Genomic DNA, 17596 nt, shown 5'->3' on the forward strand with positions numbered 1-17596 from the left:
ATTATCTGGACATTAGTTGCTCTGAAATAACCTGGGGTATTTTCCAATCTGTTCAATGTTGTGATGTCCATTGAATTACTTAATCTATTTTTAGATCATGTAGTTTTTCCTTAAGTTAAACCTATATTTATTCTGTGTCTAATTCTCTCCCCATTAAGTCTGTAGAAATGGGCATTACAAAATAAATGTTAAAACACCTTCCAACTTCATGTTTCCAGCATTAGTCATTTTCTCTTGGTCAACCTTCTCAATTCCATTGGTATTCACCACATCACTTTTAGCTGAATTAGTTTCAGTATAATTTGTTGACACACTGATAGTCTGGCATTGCTTTTCTACAGTAAGTGTCCTCTATTATGTAGATATTTTTATCCTAAGGCTCAAATTGTTAAGACAGGCAACTTTACTGAAGACAAAATATGATAATTCTCCAATTAAGGCAAACTCAATGTTTACTCTCAGAAAGCAATAATTATGATGAAACCATTCAAGATACAGCACAATCATAATGTAGCAAAAATGAAATGTGGACTGATAAGAACATCCAATGGAATTTGCAAGAATCAAAAATCCCCTCCAGTTCCAAGAAGCGTACTGTTCTGTTAAACAGGTGATAATTCAAATGTCACAGAAATTTACGCACTATGTGCTGTTTCAATGCACAAATCATAGTTGGAAGGTATATAGATGAACATATTAAAAAGCACCATTGTTTTTGTTATCAAATAAGTAGCACAGACAGCCTTTTCTGCTTTGGATGTTTTTGGTGGGATTTTTTTTTTTTTTTGGTTGGTTAGTTTCTTAACATGAACTGGGAGATTCAATACCTTTGAAGTTTTGCTAGTCCTAAAATTTCTGGTTGTAAGCTCATTTTCTGTTGGTAGTAAACCTTATTTGGTTTTGGTACTCACTTAAGATCAGCTAAGAACAGGATATCGAGAATGAATCACCACTTTTTAAAAACAGGGATGATACCAGAATATGGATGTAAAAACCTCAGCTCAGCTTTTTCATCTCATTTTCTGTCAGGACCTTATTATGCAGTATGAACAATGATACATGCTAGTCTCAACTATAAAGTGGAAAGAGCAAAACCTTCACATTTTGGTAAAACGCTCTGCAAATTATACTTGAATTGCTCTGCATATTTGCAAAATATTTTTGGTTTTGCAGCCCGTTTATTGAACTTATATTTTATTGATTTTTAATGTGCCCATGTGAATATGCTTCGAAAACAAGCATGACTGTATTTATGTAACAGCAGCATTCCTCTGGATCCCTGAGGTCCTACTCAAATTATTCAAAAGACTATGCCTTTTTTTCTCTCTGTGTTCAATTTAACTCTTTGACAATAGCATTTACTAAAAATGCTGAGTTGAATTTGTCAAATACCTCAGCTGAAGCCAAAACTGAATTATTATTCCGGTTCGCCTAAAGCCATCTAAAGACCTGGAGGATTATCAAGAAACTACTTTATGGATAAATGAACAAAAGTCAGTCCTTATTCTTGCATCTTCCACAAAGGCTTATGAGACAAATTATATTCACATTCAATGTGATTTTTAGATGTAATCAGAACTACTTAATCATTTCAGATTCTACTTAAATGTAATTACAAAATTGTGCCAAAACATAATTTTAAAAGTCTAACAAAAGTTATTTAAGTAAACTTATTGACACAATGACTAGGTTTTTTAGAGACCGTCAAGAGTCCTCTGTCCCTAAACAGCTTTTTCTTTCCTCTTCGTGTGCTTAACTCGAAGATTTGAGGGGGGGAAAAAAAGCTTCCTACCAACTTGATTTTGATTAAGCAAGTGATTTATGAGTTCTAGGACAATATTACATTTTCATAAATTTGGATTCATTGTGCTGTTTGCACACTAGTAGCATTAATGATATGTGTTTTTCTGAACACTACAGATTTGCTAAAGCGTTTCACCCTGTATGGTCTTTAGTTGAACATAATAGAACTGTGGATCCTCTGTATCTTGGAAAAACCTTTATTATTTTTTGGATTGTTTAAAAAAAAATAAATCTATCATCACTCTGTGTGATATCCTGGTAATGGGGAGAAACATAAAATACATATGGGTGCTGACAGTTGTAAAAATTAAAAAAAAAAAAAAACAACCAACAATAAAACTTGTAACCCACATTGGAAACAGCACTGTAAAATTATTTTCTGACAGCAAGTTACTTGCAATGCCTATTACACTGTTATAAAATAACTATTATAGAATTTCATCTTACTTTTTGTAATCACTTGCGAGTCTTTTATTGAGAAGTATAATTCAGTAAAGATTAAAGTTAGATATAGTGACCAAGACAGAAACTTATAGAGTTTCTCACTGTAGATACTGATAAAGTCACTGGAGAAATCACTTTATATGATTGCCAGAGGCCCAATGAATGACACTTGGATCCTGTCTGCTTTGTAGTTTACTCCAACAACAGCAGCACAAGATGCTACAAAATCCAGCATCAGTTAACCACAGCCACATTTTGTCCTTTCTAGAGTTTCAAAATACGCAGATCTGGAAAAAAAATGTCCAAGTACTGCCCTTCACCTCAGGAAAATGTTGTTATCCATCATTGAATATCTTACGTGTGAATGCTTTAGGGACTTAGGCGATATGAACCCAAAAACTAGAGTTTATATGACGATGTTCATAAAGAAACCTCCTTTAAAACAACGATTACACTACATTCCGGTCAGGCCAGTCTCGTTTACTCCAAAAGTTGCATTTGCTATTCATTTTTGTTGCTACATCTGGGCCTATTTATTTGGTGTCAGTTCATTCTGCAAGGATGACCTTCAACAAAACAATCAACTAAGGGACATAAAGCCGTATTAAGCATTTTCCTGCAATTAAAACAACAACATTAATGAAAACAATAGAGAAAAAAAGCACTTAATCTAGCACAAATTTCACCGAGCAATTTCCATTAAAAAAATTGAGAATTAATTCCTGGGGCAAATAGGAAAAGCTGACCAATGGCACTGTAAGGTTAATGGGATCAATCTAATCACATTCGAAATATGCAATTTTCAGGGAGTATAATGAAATAAAGATTTTGGTAAACTGCGGATATGTAACACCAGGTAGTTAGCTTTACAAAATTAAAGTGTTAGGATCCTACAGTTTTTATGATACCCAGAGTCTGAGAAAGAAATTATTACTATGCCATTGCTACTGGAATGATTTCTAAAGTTCTACTTTCAGGTAACTCTCCACACCCTCTGTTTTTTGTAATCCTTTATATTTCCTTCTTTAAGAAACTCTGATTCTGAAGAGACTATTATGGTAGATAGTGAGGGACCAAGTGCTATGTTGGTAATACCCATTTTTAGGTTTCTCTGCTAATTAGTCACTATACGAAATGGGCAGTAATGGAAAGGTTTAAAACGTACGAATAAAATACAGGAAACCAATTATTGGCAAGAGTTTACTGAACATATAGTATGATTTTACAGAATAACTATAAGTAAAATAAAAATGCACTCTAGGGTTCACTCAGTTACAGTAAAGGGATAAAATTCATTACTAAACAAGAGTTAAAATTAGCATGTTCAGAAGTAGAAACTAGACATTTTATTGTTTGTTCCTTTGAAAATCAGCTATTACTGATTCTATTACTACCACATTGATGTGTTTTCAACGAAAACCATACTGTGTTCAGAGCTATAGTACCAAATTCCTTAAACTCAAATAACAATAATAAAAAAATAGAGCTGCACACAAAGGGGGAGGGCTTGGGACTCTCATAGTCACGTAACTGCCCCTAAGAATGAATACATGCTAAAAAAACATATACCTTTTCTTTCCCAGGAAAATGTTCAGAATTTAAAGGTAATTTTCAAGCAATACAAATTGTATAAACACTCCACTCCACAGTTTTTCCCCACACAACAGCATGTTTTACAGGTGGAATTATATTCAGTATCTCTTTCCCTCTATTCAGCAGCCTCCACTGGATTTGCTCCTGGATGCTTAAGAGCTTCCCCCCCTCCTCCTGACTGGCATCATCTCTGGTAACAGTCAGTACAGGAAACGATATTTGGGCGTGCAAAGAGACAGTCAAATCTTCAAGGAAGTCCTCAAAGAATCTTCAATATTCATGCCACTAAACGTAGGTATTTAACATATTAATTCTAATTTCTGCCAATTCCATGATCCTTTGTAATTAATTGAGTGAAATAAACATTTGCAGAGGGAAGGGCGAGATCAAAAGTGACTGACTCATGCTCATGTCTTTCCACTGACTACAAATGTAATTTAAAGTTACTTTATTTCTAATTTAGACCTGGCTTACAGGATTGCCTTTATTTCATTAAACCTTAAGCCTAACTACATAATGTAACCCATTTTCAATCTAACTGGTCTCTGTAACATGAATCATATCTACACATAATATTTATACTGAACCATGCACCTGGTTAACATCTTTTTTTGTTACTTAAAAGATTAATATTTGAAAAATAAGGAAGACAAATATTAGCTAATGTCGCATATAATTGATTTAGCAAGTACAAAGGACTGCTAATTTTGTCATATAGTTGCTTTGTTCTTTTTGAAGAACACAGAAAAACATTACAGTTAAAACTTGGTCCTACTAGTACATGGTATTACAACCTCAGCTGTCAAATTGCACTAAATCTGTTGTCTAAGATTTTGTTCTGCATGACAGAAGGGGTAGCAGTTAATGAATTACTGTATATTGCACATGAAATGCAAGCACAAAATTGCACTTTAAGTGTTCATGTTCGAACTTTTTGATTTGATGCGTAATCTAAAATTGCAACATATTCCCTGTCTATCACAAAAGTACAGTATTCAAATAGTAACTTAATTTGGAACCAACTGAAGAAAAATATTGTCTAAATGCCATTTTTCCAATGGAAGAAAAAAAAAAAGGCTATTCAGGGTTACAAATTATTATATTCTTTCTTAAGGTTTTTTTTCATAGTAAACAAAAGCAAAAGTATTACACACTCAGAGTTGTTTGTCATGAATCAAGATATGTCTCTAAATTGTTATGATGAGTGACGTAGGATTTCTTAAGACCCTTGCTCTTCAAGCATACTCCCCCACCTACTTGCAAGACAAGGTAGCTGGTAGTCACTGGAAAACAATTCTCTGCATTCTTCTTACCTCTTATACATTTCCTCCAGAAACAGCCACTGCAGCTTTTACAGTGATGTACCTTGTCCCCTTTTAGATGTTTTCAACTAATGTGCTGGGGAAGGCGGCACTTCTTACTATGTCCCAGTACTTTAATTTTCAGATTATCAAACTCCTGAGTAATAAATGGCTTGATAAAAGCCACGAGTCTTGAAATTACACTTGAAACAGGTTAGGGTAAAAATGAAAATAAAGTTACTAAATCTCAACACTCATAATAAAGAGTACAGTTACAAATATTTATAAAAGTTGAAAAAAATTAAGAAAATATATTTATTCTACTTATATCAGTATCAAAACCTGAAGACCCTTGCCATGTTTCTTATCACCAAGGTTTCACTTCTCTGCTTTTCATGCTGCATTCCCAAGATGAGAAGCCCTAACGATACAGTACGCTGGCCTTGTAGAACTAGCCTCCTTCAGCAGGGCTTTTGAAAATTTCTTTTTGGCAATCTATTTCAGTGTAAATGATATTTATTTTTTTTTTCAAAACAATATTCTCTAGAGTGGAAGACAGACCTATTAAAAACTAGACAAATCTCCCAAGGTAAGTCATGCCTGCAGCAATTAGGTATTCACCTCTTTCCATAAGCAGCTAAATCTACTACCCAAGGACTTCTGGTTTTGCCCAATTGCTTTGGAGAGAGCAAGGCTTAGTTATGACTGACCCTTGTGATTTATCTGATATTAGACCAGTTCACAGCACAGAGTAACTTCTGAGTTTCAGCAACAAATATATATATATATTCAAGCTACTTGCAATTCAATATCATTGTACTATAACTTCCCATGTTACTATGTACAACTGTTCCAAATATCTTGAAAAGTCACTACGACTTCTGAGAGAGGGAGGTAGATGGAAAGAGGGCAACAGAAACAGATGTGCAGATTTAAAATTCAGACACAGAACCCAAAACTTATCTGTACGGCTGGAGCTAAGTTAAATATTATTTTTAAAAAGCCAGACATGAGTAATGTATTATTACTATGACCTTTTGGCCTACAAACTCGAGCAAAAGAAAGATAAAGGTGTGAATTTAGGTATAAAAATACGCACATTGCTAGCTGAATAAAATATAAATCAAAAGTGGGGTTTTTTTTGTTTCTTTGTTTGTTGGGTATTTTTATGATTTCTATTCTAAGCTTTGCACATTTAATGCCAAGCTTTTGAGGACGAACAACGCATAAAATAGGAAAAATAGGCCTGCAGTCTCATCAGAAGAAAAAGGATCACAGAAAGCCACACTGAAGTTTCAGAGATAAGAAAGGGTAGCGTAGGAAGTTTTATTCGCTTTTTCATGCTGCTTACACCATTTTCAGTGGACTATATAAACTGGTTAGAACCTTCCAGTAACTTTCTAGACAAAGGGCAACTCCTCCTCCCGGTACAAGGCAAGCACCACTAGTTTCTCAAAGTTAAAAAAAAGGATAACATACAGTCTATCCATTATATTTTAGTTTAATATTAAATAATTTCTGGGGGACAAAACTTGTGTTTCTACTGTATTTAGATATAACTTTTATTAAGCACTTCCTTCTCTGTTGCAAAAATGTCAGTAATTTTATTATTTTAAGTTGGCTCTTCTGAACATAAACGATTCAACAGTGCTAACTCCCAGCAGTTGGATTTTTGTACTTGGAGATTAAGGAGCAACCTCTCTAGATCACTAGCCATGATGTTCAAAGTCTAAAACAGCAGAGCTTCCAGTTTCTTGCAACACGTGACAACATATTGAATGTCTTCCAAAAGTGCTCGCATCAGGGAATAAAATCACAGCAATGTTTAAAGTTAGAAAGATTTCCACATTCACAGTCCTTAACTTTTTACAGGTTTTGGTACATTCACAGAAAAGACCCTGTTAGTTTCCATACATGGAAGAGGGAGCGTGCAAGATCCAGAACCACAGAACCATCTAATCATAGAGCTTTCAGAGGGAGAAACACTCCTCTGTTCAGAAAACTAATCCATTCAGAAACATTACGTCTTTTTTTTTTTTTTAATTGAAAAACATTTATTTTTACTGCAGTAGCAATGGGAACTAAATTTCTAGCACAGTACTCACCAAGAAGCTAAATTAAAAATACATTTATCAGTTATGCCTCATATGATACGAAGTGAGAAGTCCTGTACTTTAACACAGAAAAAGTAACCACTTAAAAACTCACATCATAAAGTAGGAACAAGATCACAAAAGGTTAGGGAAACCCATATTACTATAGGTGAGCAAAAAAACTTGGTATAAAATCATGTTTCTGATTTTCTATAGTGCATAATCACTAGGAAGGATATTCATATTAAACTTTTTGTACTAAAGCTTGTTACTCATGCAGACAGCAGTATGAATTAAATTTATCTTCCAAGTATCTTGTTATGCAGTTGCCTCTGTAACCATCTACTAATCCCATTTTTAGGGTGCAGAGTTACATTACTTAACTTGTGTAGCTGTAGCAAATACACACTCTGACAAGTGTATAGAATCAGAGTTGTCTTTCTTTAAATCCTTCTCTTTCAAGTAATTTTAGCTCACATACAAGAATATACTTAATAGAAGTGTAAGTTCACATGACATGTGAAATAAAAAATATACCTGTAATAAACGTAACAGTCCAAATGCTAGTAAATGCAGGCTACAGACTCCTTTGTGATCGTACACAAAGTGTTTAATACTGTAATGAAGAAAACTGGCAGACAAGTCCAAGAATGAAATAAGGAGACAATATGCTTATCACCTACTTGTTCTTAGAAAGCATTCCTAGGGAAGAAAACCAAGCATTTTTAATAGCTCAATATTTTTAAACTGTTATGATTATTTCAGTCTTTTGTGTTGAATATTAATATCATTTAATATAGGTGTCAAATCCTCTGCAAGAGAGATAATGTGCCCCCCCCCCTTTTTCTGTTTAATTTGACATTAGGCCTGAAGTAATACAATCCAGTAGCCTTTACTTGTCAAGGGTTCACTCATAAAAATAGAGCATTATTCCTATATTTCAGGGAATAACATGAAGCTTCAAGAACTTTGGAATCTAACAGGCAGAAAACAGACCACAGATAAAACCAATGGCTTTCACACCCCAAAACTGATGACAAATGTGAGTAAAAAGACTAAAAGGGCAAGATTATGTGCTAAATGAGACTCGAAATATCAGTAATGTATTCTTACCATAAATCAGAAGATATTAACCTGGGCCTTCTCTACTCTTACGTGAAATAAGGGAGCAAAGTATTCAAGTGAGCTGAGATTTCAGAATAGTGGTAGCTAGTAGTGAACCTTCTAACCCTGCACTGATTCTAATAGTAATTATTGAAGAGGGAAGGAAAGGCAAACCGAACCAAAGACGTTGACAGTGCTCACTCCATCCCTAAGCTAAAGATGCACTTCAAAGTCATCCTACATCTGACTTCCATTCAAATGCGGGATCTGTGAAATGTTTCACTATCCTCTGAAACAGACATCCATCTTAAAACTAACATATACAAAACCTAAGATTTAATCTAAGGATAAACCTAACAACTCCATAAGGCATAAACATTTACACAAGTAATAACATAACCTTAATTACATTAAAATTTTATTGGTCATATGATGTAGGAAGATGGGTGGTTCACATTATCATTTGAACTAATATTAGCTTGTAATACTGTCACCATAACGAAACATCTGAAAAAAGTCAAGAGCATTTACCTAAATTTTAATAAGATAAATCACGCACACATTCGTTCTGGTCATGAGGTCAATGAGACTTTCTCCTTAGTACTTATACAAAATAATGATTAAAGAATCATTATTTTAAAGATCATCTAAATCAGAATAAAGGACAGTCACTACGCACAAGATATAATGTCTCGAATATAAAACAAGGGACAACACATTCACAGAAAAGTAAAAAAGAAGCAACACAAAGCTAGTGAATGTGACTGTAAGTGCTATGAACAGACTCAAGCCTACCTGTCAAATCTATTCCGGGTACTGCCGAAAAACAGATCTTACGTAAGGATTTAGAGGAAAGTAACTGAGGATCTGCATTAGGTGCTCCACTTAAGTAAGACGGTCAACCTGGGAGATAGCACAGATACGTTCTTGCGAGCTCAAGCGCGTGATGAGGCTGTCATCACTGGCTGATAAACTGGCAGTCAGCATCTCAACACTGAATACGAGATGACATGTAAGGTGTTGGTATTAGTCCATTAAAGGCCTTGAAAGAGAAAGTGTCTAAGTTTTCCTTGGTGCTATAAAGGAAAGGGAGCTAAAGAAGAAGCAAAGCAAGAAAAAATGATGGACTGAAAAATGATCTTTACAGCTTCTTTGCAGTCTGGGTGAATATAAATGAAGCAAAAATGCATTTGCCAAAGCCAAAGAAAAGGACATTGCAGTAATAAAGATGTGAGTTGATGACAGCATGGGAGAAAATGTCTGTTAGACAGACAGAAATGCCTGTATCTTAGAATCACAAAGAAAAAACCTGCAAGACAGATTCCTTACCACAACATATTGAACATATTTTTATACCTCAGCTATGTCAACAAAATGATAACTTACTTAAACTGAAAATTTGGACTAAATCTGTAATATCTAACAGTTAAACCAGTATCAGTCCAACATTACTATTAGCTTATATTCAGTTTGACGCTGAATCTAGTCCCCGAAGTCCTGTTTCCTTACAAATCTTTCAGATATCCTGTACACACCATTAAACTCAACAGCCGTATTTTCTATTAATGTTTTAATTATAAATATACTCAAAATCATGCTTGAATATTTTATCACATAACAGCACCAACCACTCACTTCTGTCAAGAATTCAGGAGAATTCTGGAATTATGGCTGTAGTTAGGAAAATGAATAACAAGTCCAAGTCTAAGACATGCCGATGAATAGAAAGGCTGAACTTGCGTCCTTAATTACTTAGGCTTTAGTAGAAATCAAATAAATTTCACATTTTGCATTCACATTGCAAGTCATAGTTTATCACATTAAAAAAACACTGTATTTTTATCTATATTAAACTTAGTGCTTTTTTTCTTTTTTTAATCTGACACTAGTATGGAACCAGTGAATTAACACAGAACATTTATACCATCAATAGAAATATCATAAGCCATGAACGTCCCGTTCAATCCTATAAAACATCACATCTGTTACAAAGGCAAATCTGAGCCAGGACTAAAAGGTCTTCCATTTACTGTCTGCCCATTGTGCTCTCTGTTCCCCGACATGTGAAGTAAAAACTGCTAATCCGTAACACGAATAGAGCTACAGAGCTACCCAAACTAGCTTTCTCTACCTGGGTTTGTGGAGCACCCCATGTACATAAAGCGGACTCTCTCTCTGTCCATAAGTGAGAGCCATGAGAGAATAACAAGCTCTAACTATAACTAAACTACTATCATTCTTTTCAATAATATTAATCTTTGTATTATACATGGGCATGAAATATTTAAAATGTCTACCTGAAAACATAGCGGTATAGTTTCACTGCTATCAAACTTGTTCAAGTAGATTAAAATGAAGACAACTTCCATCATGACCTGATTATCATCTTACAGTGAGAAAATTATTTTCTTACGTTCTATCAAACATGAAAAATATGGGATTAGCATCAACCCAGTTTTATACGCTTGTGTTACAAGTTTATGTGTACATGTTCATATGCATGTATACCTACAATATATACATATAATATATACACATGATTATTTGAACATTTGGAGGCCTGCGCTGAAACATTTATTTCTTCCTCTATTTCCCACATCAAAAATTATTTTGATTGATACCATAATATTTAATTCTACAGGTGTCAACCAAATACCAAGTAGTTTTCAGGTTGTATCACTCTGTAGCATCAGTCCAGCCAGCCTAACTCCTTTCATTGCAGAATTTCTTTCTCTGCTACACAACAACACAGAAAAAAACCCCCAAAAACCAAAAACCAAAAAACAAGAACTACACACACACACGCTGTCTGTAATAAGGAAGTATTATCATGGAGGGCTGAACACTTGGTATATAAGTCTATTAACTAATCTGTTCATGTGAGGAAGAATAAACATCATACTTTTACTGACTGCTTGGGTTGCAGCAAGACATACTGAAGAGAATGGAAACAGGTATCTTAAGAGCAAAGATTATGTTCTACCATTATCCTGTCTGTAACGTTACTGATAATATTCTTCATCAAATAATAAGAAAAAAGTAATGCATAACCAAGTCCTTTAAAACTGGTCTTGGATTCAAAACCTGCTCGGTGTCTCATCTGGCATATCACCACACCTGACGCTCCGGGGAAATTATTCTGCCTGAAAATTCCTGTAAGGTTTTTAATGCTACTGAAAGAGGTCAAACAGACATGTAAAAGAGCATGAGTTTTCACAGCTAGTACTAAAGGACCAGGCCCTCTGACTGATGATTAGGAGAGACTTCCCTTAACTCTGTCACATGCGAAAAAACAAAAACAACACACACTACGTGCAGGAGAAATGACTGGATGCATGTTCTGATGATTCTTGCTACAGCTTACGGAACAAAAAAACTTCAGTACAAAATGTACTATCGCTATGACTTCTCAATAATGTGAATTCAATGCAATAAGAGTACTCCAACAGCACATACCGAACTCCCCAATTATCCAATGTAGTTTAAATGCCTATTACTTGAGCTCCTACTTTGAAGACCAGGCAATGGTCTACAGCTATTATTAACAAAGCAGAAGAATAATGGATTTTATTCTTGCCTGTGGGAGAGAAGTATCATTTGGAAAATTGATAACACTTTAGTTTAGTCATTTTAAAAGGTCATGTTACACAATAAAGAAGGCCAAGCCTTTTAGTGATAACATATGATAGTGGTAAAGCTAGCACTAGTCTACAGATCCTCAAAATTACTAATTGCTTTTCTATGTTGTAAGCAAGCTAAAGCAATTTGATAAATCTGTTCCAGTATATTCCTGATTTATGTACTTTATAGTCTAGTTTACATATCCTATAAGTAAATTAAACCATAAAACCCACCTTAATTATTAAATATGTAAACAGATCTGCATATATAATGAGGAGAACAGAACAAATCTTCATACTACTATACCTTGGGCTTATTATTTACTTTAAACATAGTTGTAATAGATTCAGTAGAAAGGGGAAAATTATGAACTAAGGTGCAGGAAATCAACAGGAAAAATTTAATAGGAAGGATTAACAGTGACCAATTGTAGTTGTGAGGCACGGCTGCCAACATTAAAGTTGATTTTGACAAAATACCATAAACTGAGAAAACCTAACAGCGTTAGCAGGTAGTATAAATTAAAGTTGTTATGTTGTGCCCTTAGGCATTTATTTATTGCAAAGACAGGCAATGACAGTTAAAGTGCTCCAAATAAATCATTGTATGAAGAAGAATAAAATAGATTTAAGTGATACACAAATTTACACAATGGTTCATTTGTACAGGGCAACAGAGTTCAGTCAGATGGAGAGAAAATAAGCTGGTAACGGGCCATTTCCCCAGGGCAGGCAACGGCAGGGGCTTTGCAGCATGGTTTGTTTACAGTCAGCCTGTAAACAAGACTTTAAGGCCTTTCAGGCACTGCATGTGTATCATAGGGTAAAATTCAATGTAAAATATTTCTATGAAAGTGAACTGTCACCAGTTCACAAACGTAACCAAACTTCCACAGGGGCATGGAAATGATTCACCTATTTACCATATTCAAATCCCATTCCAAACAACTCTCTGATACGCTCTTTGCTGGAAAAATGTAAAGTTTTGAAATGTAGGGACCTGAAGTAAATACTCTTACAGGCCTTTTATTTCCTACTGAAAAACAGGGTCCTTATTTTAAAAGGCTGCTTGCCTAGCTTTTTTGAAAGAATGAACATCAACATGTTGGAGTGTGCTGTTATAGAGATAAAATTATAAATAGATAACTCCAGTGAAGCATTTAAGATTGAAAAAAAATAATCCAGTTACCTTTTCAGAAAATCTCGTTGTGAAATACCAAGGCTCTACTTGTAATAGCATCTCCAGAAATCATCTTCTCAAAGTCCGTCTCAGTTAAAACAGCATTTATTTTTCCAGCGTGGACAAAGGACATACATCTTGTACTGCTTATAGTCCATTACTTCAGGTCTAACAGTTTTGGAGCAACTCTAACAAACAGTCGGGCACCATCAGTCTTGCTGTAACTGCTACTGTTTTGTCATAAATTCATCCCCAAGTAATGCTAGGAAGCTAAATTTAATAAAGACCACCCTGTGCTTGAAAAATATCCCCTTCACTTACTTGAAAATCTTTCTCTTCCAGGATCTCTTTCCTCCACCTGACAAGGAAGGCAGCACAGACGTACAAGTGGAAGTGAGAAAAACCCTCTGGTTCAGACTAGAAAAAATAAAAATATATCATCCTTTCAATACACAAAGAATAATTTTGATCACCATATGCCCCAAGTGTATTTTTATGGCATTGATTACTAACTACAAATGCCAGCTAAATCTCTCTCTCTGCAACATGAATGTTTGCATTTCATGTACGCCAAACCTTTTCATGGCTATTATCTGTAATGGAAATTAAGATGAGGTATTTCTCATATTTAAATTCATTCTTCACAGGTGTGTTTTCCATTTCTGATGTTATCCATTACCTTATATCTGGCATGAAATACTGTACTGCTCAGTTCAACACTGTGACAAGAACATATGCTTCATCTCCATTATTAAGAACAAACTCTACTACGACTAGAAGCTTTTTCATTATAAATTCTGCTATAGGACATTATTAAGCATTTTAAAAATTTACAACTTGGTCTATATTTGACTGAATTAGAGGTGTTTACTAAAGGAAAAAAAAATCTACTCATTGTAACACAAAACATTTACAACTCAGATTTGTATTCAGACCTGCAGCTTTCTGTTCTAGTTCGAGTCAGCAGATTCAGTCACTTTATAAAACTCCCTCTAGAAATTAAGATTTTACAAGTATACCTTAGAGTTCAGAAAAATTTGTGATCCTACTTTTAAAAGGCTTCACTAAGTCTTCTTGTATTAGCAAATTAATCTCAGATTTTATTTTCTATACCACCGAGAACTGAAAAAATAATTATGATATTTAATTATCAATGTGATGACGGTGAACTAATGCTATGTAAAATCTCATTAAAATAACATTTAAAAATAATAATTATAAAATTAAGCTACATAATCTCACAGATGTATGGATACTTAAATGAGGATATCGAAATAATTTATAAGATCTAATTGTAGCACTTCAGAAGTATAGCAATTTTTTTTTTCATATTACAGAATCACAGAATGATAGGGGTTGGAAGGGACCTCTGGAGATCATCTAGTCCAACCCCCCCAGCCAGAGCAGGGTCACCTAGAGCAGGATGCACAGGAATGCGTCCAGGCGGGTTTTGAATGTCTCCAGAGATGGAGACTCCACCACCTCTCTGGGCAGCCTGTGCCAGTGCTCTGCCACCCTCAAAGAAAAGAAGTTCCTCCTCAGGTTGAGATGGAACTTCCTATGTTCAAGTTTGTGCCCATTACCTCTTGTCCCATCACTGGGCACCACTGAAAAGAGCCTGGTCCCTCCTGACACCCACCCCTTAAGCATTTATAAGTGTTGATAAGGTTCCCCCTCAGCCGTCTTTTTTCCAGACTGAAAAGACCCAAATCCCTCAGCCTTTCTTCATAAGAGAGGTGTTCCAGTCCACTAATCATCTTGGTAGCTCTCTGCTGTACCCTTTCCAGCAGTTCCCCGTCCTTGAACCGAGGAGCCCAGAACTTCACACAGTACTCCAGGTGCAGCCTCACCAAGGCAGAGTAGAGGGGGAGGATGACCTCCCTTGACCTGCTGGCCACACTCTTCTTGATGCACCCCAGGATGCCATTGGCCTTTTTGGCCACAAGGGCACATTGCTGGCTCATGATCGTCCTGTTGTCCACCAGGACTCCCAGGTCTCTTTCCACTGAGCTGCTCTCCAGCAGGTCAGCCACAAACCTGTCCTGGTGCATGGGGTTATTCCTCCCCAGGTGCAGCACCCTACACTTGGCCTTATTGAATTTCATAAGGTTCCTCTCTGCCCAACTCTCCAGCCTGTCCAGGTCTCTCTGGATGGTGGCACAGCCTTCCGGTGTGTCAGCCACCACCCCCAGCTTTGTGTCATCAGCAAACTTGCTGAGGGTGCACTCTAGCCCCTCATCCAGGTCACTGATATTGAACAGGACTGGACCCAGTACTGACCCCTGGGGAACACCACCACAGACCTCCAACTAGATTCTGTGCCCCTAATCACAACCCTCTGAGCTCTATCATTCAACCAGATTTCAGTCACCCCACTGCCCATTCATCTAACCCACTCTTCCTAAGCTTCCCTATGAGGATGCTGTGTTAGACGGTGTCGAAAGCCTTGCTGAAGTCAAGGTATACAATATCCACTGCCCTCCCCTCATCTATCCATCCAGTCATGCCATTGGAGAAGGCTATCAGATTAGTCAGATATGATTTCCCCTTGGTGAATCCATGTTTACTTCTGATAGCTTTCTTCTCCTCCACGTGCCTTGAGATGACGCCCAGACAAAGCTCTGTTCTCTATTAGTCGTTTCAAAACTACAGTTTACTCTTTAGAAAAATACAGTGTTCTGCTCAAGCAAAGTGAACTGAAACAACTTCTTATGTAAAACATAACATGACAAACAACATCTATTTTATTGCTATATAACCTAGAAGGGCATAGTATTTAAAAAATTCCACAGAACATTTGTAAACAGTGTACTAAAATAACCTCACTGCTCTCACAACTGAAGAAGGAAAAATATTTTCCTCCTCCTACTTTTCCTTTTCCTCCCTGACTGACAGAAGTGCAGAAGGCACTACAAGGGGTTGGCACAAAGACCATGGTAGCAGCTAATCGGTAAGAGTCAAGAAAAGAAATAACTCCAATTATTTCCAGGGAAGTTTTAAGTCTGAAAGCATAGTTGGAACTGAAAATAGGAATTAGTTAATTTTGTAACCAGAAAAGGAAGATTCTGATTATAAAATCCTGTGATATTTTTCCTACTCTAGGAAAACACTCTACTTGAATAACATGACTTTACAATGAATAACATTGTGAAATCCCAGGACAGACAAAGCATATGGTAATTTTAACTAGACTTCTCTCTAGAGTTTGCCTTAATCAGAAAAATTCAAGTCCAATTTACAATATTAAAGTTACAGTTTTACAGAATCATGTACTCACTACCATCCTCCTGAAAAATCCATGTCTTTTACTTTACTGTTGGCATTTCTCTTGGGATGGGAAGTTAACATATATAAAAGCATAAAATGGTATCTCAACAAGACATTTGTAAGGAAAGTGCTGCTAACGCTTATCACATCAGATACTATTGTGGCAATATTCAAATAATCAAATGCAACTCTAAAAAATGCAGAAAGCCAATTCTAAGAAAACGACCCTCTTCCTACTTTATTGTGTAAATAAATTCACAGAGCATGCACTATTTTTTAAAATTCAGCCTTTGATAATCTTCTATAACATTTTCATCTCTAAAGTAAGAAAAATATTTTAAATTTTTAAAAATTAAGTACAGAAATAGTACTTGTGGTCTATTTTTTCTCAGCACTGAACTGCAACCAATTTCTCATTTTTCATATGAATTTTAAAAATGTCCTTTCAAGTAGCAGCCCTTAATCATACTTGAGAAGATTGTATTATTTTGGAATACACAACATAACCTCATAAAAGTGACAAACATCTTCAAATTTGGAAGGCAAACAAGGTAGTAATGTCCAATGAAAACAGACTGTGTTTAAGACTAAGTCAACAGCCCATACATGAAAACATCAACATGTTTTCCAGAATCCCACTCTGAAGTATGTGCTGTCACTGGTGAAGACTTTCTGGCATAGTAAGAACCAGCTCAGTTCACCATTACCTGGTGAACTATGATCCGTGTTTCCATCTACTTCAAAGAACGGATAATCGAAGAGCACGGCCGCAGCCTGAGCATTTGCAATCAAGCGGGAAAGGAGGGAAGAAGAAAAATGATGGTTATGGGACGGAGGCAAATAAAGCTGGATTGAGATTGCAGAACGGATAAAGAAAAGAAAGATAAGAAAAAGGAAGACTCTTTTTGCCAATGAAGAAGAAGGAAGACTGAATAGTCTGTAGGCAGGAAAATTTAATTTAAAATAATATTTATTAATCAGGATATTTTATGTACTGGATTATTTGTTTCCTACCTGAATATAATAAAAGCTTACATTTCTTTAATTGCATGACATCAGCAACAAAGGGGGCATTGAAAGGAACTAATTCTCGTCTCTTCTCCTCACTCCACCAACATTATGTTTTTCTTGAAAAGTATAGGGGAGAAGGGGGCTGGATTAAAGAAATCTGTCTGAAAGCACCATTTTAAC

The 17596-nt window shown here is 35.7% G+C and overlaps 1 protein-coding gene across 2 annotated transcripts in view; it reads right to left on the reverse strand.

The window, feature by feature from the left end:
- TBC1D22A (TBC1 domain family member 22A) overlaps window positions 1-17596 on the reverse strand; it is a 180995-nt gene that overhangs the window by 23377 nt on the left and 140022 nt on the right. For both annotated transcript variants that reach the window (XM_054220612.1, XM_054220700.1), the window contains one exon: window positions 13460-13555. In XM_054220612.1, coding sequence (XP_054076587.1) covers window positions 13460-13555 — 96 coding nt within the window. The remainder of the gene's footprint in view (window positions 1-13459; window positions 13556-17596) is intronic.

This window comes from Rissa tridactyla, chromosome 1, assembly GCF_028500815.1.
Source record: "Rissa tridactyla isolate bRisTri1 chromosome 1, bRisTri1.patW.cur.20221130, whole genome shotgun sequence".
NCBI lineage: Eukaryota > Metazoa > Chordata > Aves > Charadriiformes > Laridae > Rissa > Rissa tridactyla.